The sequence below is a fragment of the Priapulus caudatus genome, unplaced genomic scaffold (assembly GCF_000485595.1).
Source record: "Priapulus caudatus unplaced genomic scaffold, Priapulus_caudatus-5.0.1 Scaffold966, whole genome shotgun sequence".
Taxonomy (NCBI): Eukaryota; Metazoa; Priapulida; class Priapulimorpha; order Priapulimorphida; family Priapulidae; genus Priapulus; species Priapulus caudatus.
This window is the reverse complement of record NW_014578027.1, coordinates 101,263-102,865: the sequence shown is the minus strand read 5'-3', so window position 1 is coordinate 102,865 and position 1,603 is coordinate 101,263. Positions and strand designations below refer to the sequence as shown.

At 47.2% G+C, this 1,603-nt stretch overlaps 1 protein-coding gene across 1 annotated transcript in view; it reads left to right on the top strand.

Moving 5' to 3' along the window:
- Positions 1-1,603, top strand: part of LOC106814705 (atrial natriuretic peptide receptor 1-like) — a 32,614-nt gene that overhangs the window by 7,542 nt on the left and 23,469 nt on the right. Inside the window, exon 7 of the mRNA XM_014819052.1 lies at positions 863-986. Coding sequence (XP_014674538.1) covers positions 863-986 — 124 coding nt within the window. The remainder of the gene's footprint in view (positions 1-862; positions 987-1,603) is intronic.

Here is a 1,603-nt window from a genome sequence, read left to right as displayed (position 1 = left end):
ACTGATGTTAAGTCTGAGTAAACAACGTTTTATATAAAAGACGCTTTCACTCGACACTTCGTCTGACTTGATGATACTAATGCTGTCTTGTCAAAAAATCGTGATGTAGGGGAAAGTGATACGCTTAATAATGCGGAAGACTTTTTAATCCAACGAGATAACTGAATGGACCAAAATCATAAGTTTAATGGAGGATTACACCAGATAATATGGAGGCGATGTTGGACGACGACGGCGGGCAGATCTTTGAGGAAGCAGGAGCAGATCGTCTGCATCTATTGTTGCTACCGCCGTAAGTATACGACTCTGGTCGCCCGGTGTCTGTCTTCTTTATATGGCATGCCCTCCCTTCTTTTTCTCATGTCTTCTCTCCTTGCCCTTGCTCTCTCTCTCTCTCTCTTCTCTCCTATCTTTCTCCTCTCTTAGCTCCTCTTGTATCTCTCTCTCTCTCTCTCTCTCTTCTCCTGTCGGTCCGTCCGTACGTCCGTCAGTCCGTCCGTCCGTACGTCCGTCAGTCCGTCCGTCCGTCCGTCCGTTCGTCCGTCCGTCCGTCCGTCCGTCCGTCCGTCCGTCCGTCAGTCCGCCCGTCCGTCCGCCCGCCCGCCCGTCCGTCCGTCTGTCCGTCCGTCCGTCCGTCCGTCCGTCCGTCCGTCTGTCTATCTGGCTCCTACCTCCTCCCCTCTCTGTTTATCTCACGCTCTCTCTACTCATTCACCCTTTGAAAGAAATAGACAATATAATAGCCTTTATATCTATAATAGTTTTATCTCAACTATCGTTATCTAACAGTAACAATCATGTCTCACAATGCACACATCTAACGATGTACACTTTACTATGCACGCACGCCGACGTTGCGCAGCGTGGTAGCTGACTCGCTGAAGCTTGGGAAACCAGTGCCGCCGGAGCAGTACGATTCCGTCTCCATCTACTTCAGCGACATAGTGGGCTTCACGACCATCGCGTCTGACTCATCTCCCCTGCAGGTAAGTATATCATGGTGGCTGTACGCGGCATGCCCCGCGTCCTTACTTACTTACTTAGGCCTTTTTGCCCCATGAGTAGCATAGGCCATCGACGACGCTCCGCCAGCGTACTCGACCATGGGCTGTTTTTTTCCATCTCCCTCCAGTAGTGACCGCTTCTCTGCATTTCTTCTGGGTGTCTCTACCGCCACGTGTTTCTTGGCCTTTCCCTCTTCCTCTTTTCTGTGGATTCCAGGCCTGTCTGGTGATGCCCCGCGTCCTGCTGCATGTTATTCATACTCGTGCAAGTAGGAAAACAATCACGCGTATGAATAAAAAATTGATTTTGTAATAATAATTAAAAACTTGCAAATACAAATACAAATACAATGAATAGGCATACGTAAGTAAGTGACGCAAGTAAAGTGCAAATATAAGTATAACTACAAGTACTGCACAAGGACCATTTTATATGCAATTTTAATTACAGTACAGACACAAGTAAAAACACAAAACAAGTACAAGTACGACGAAAGAACAACAGCGACAGCTACAACTACAAATACAAATACAAATACAAGTACGAGTGAAAATACAAACACACGCGAGCACAGTCGTGTGAGCACAACTACACCAAT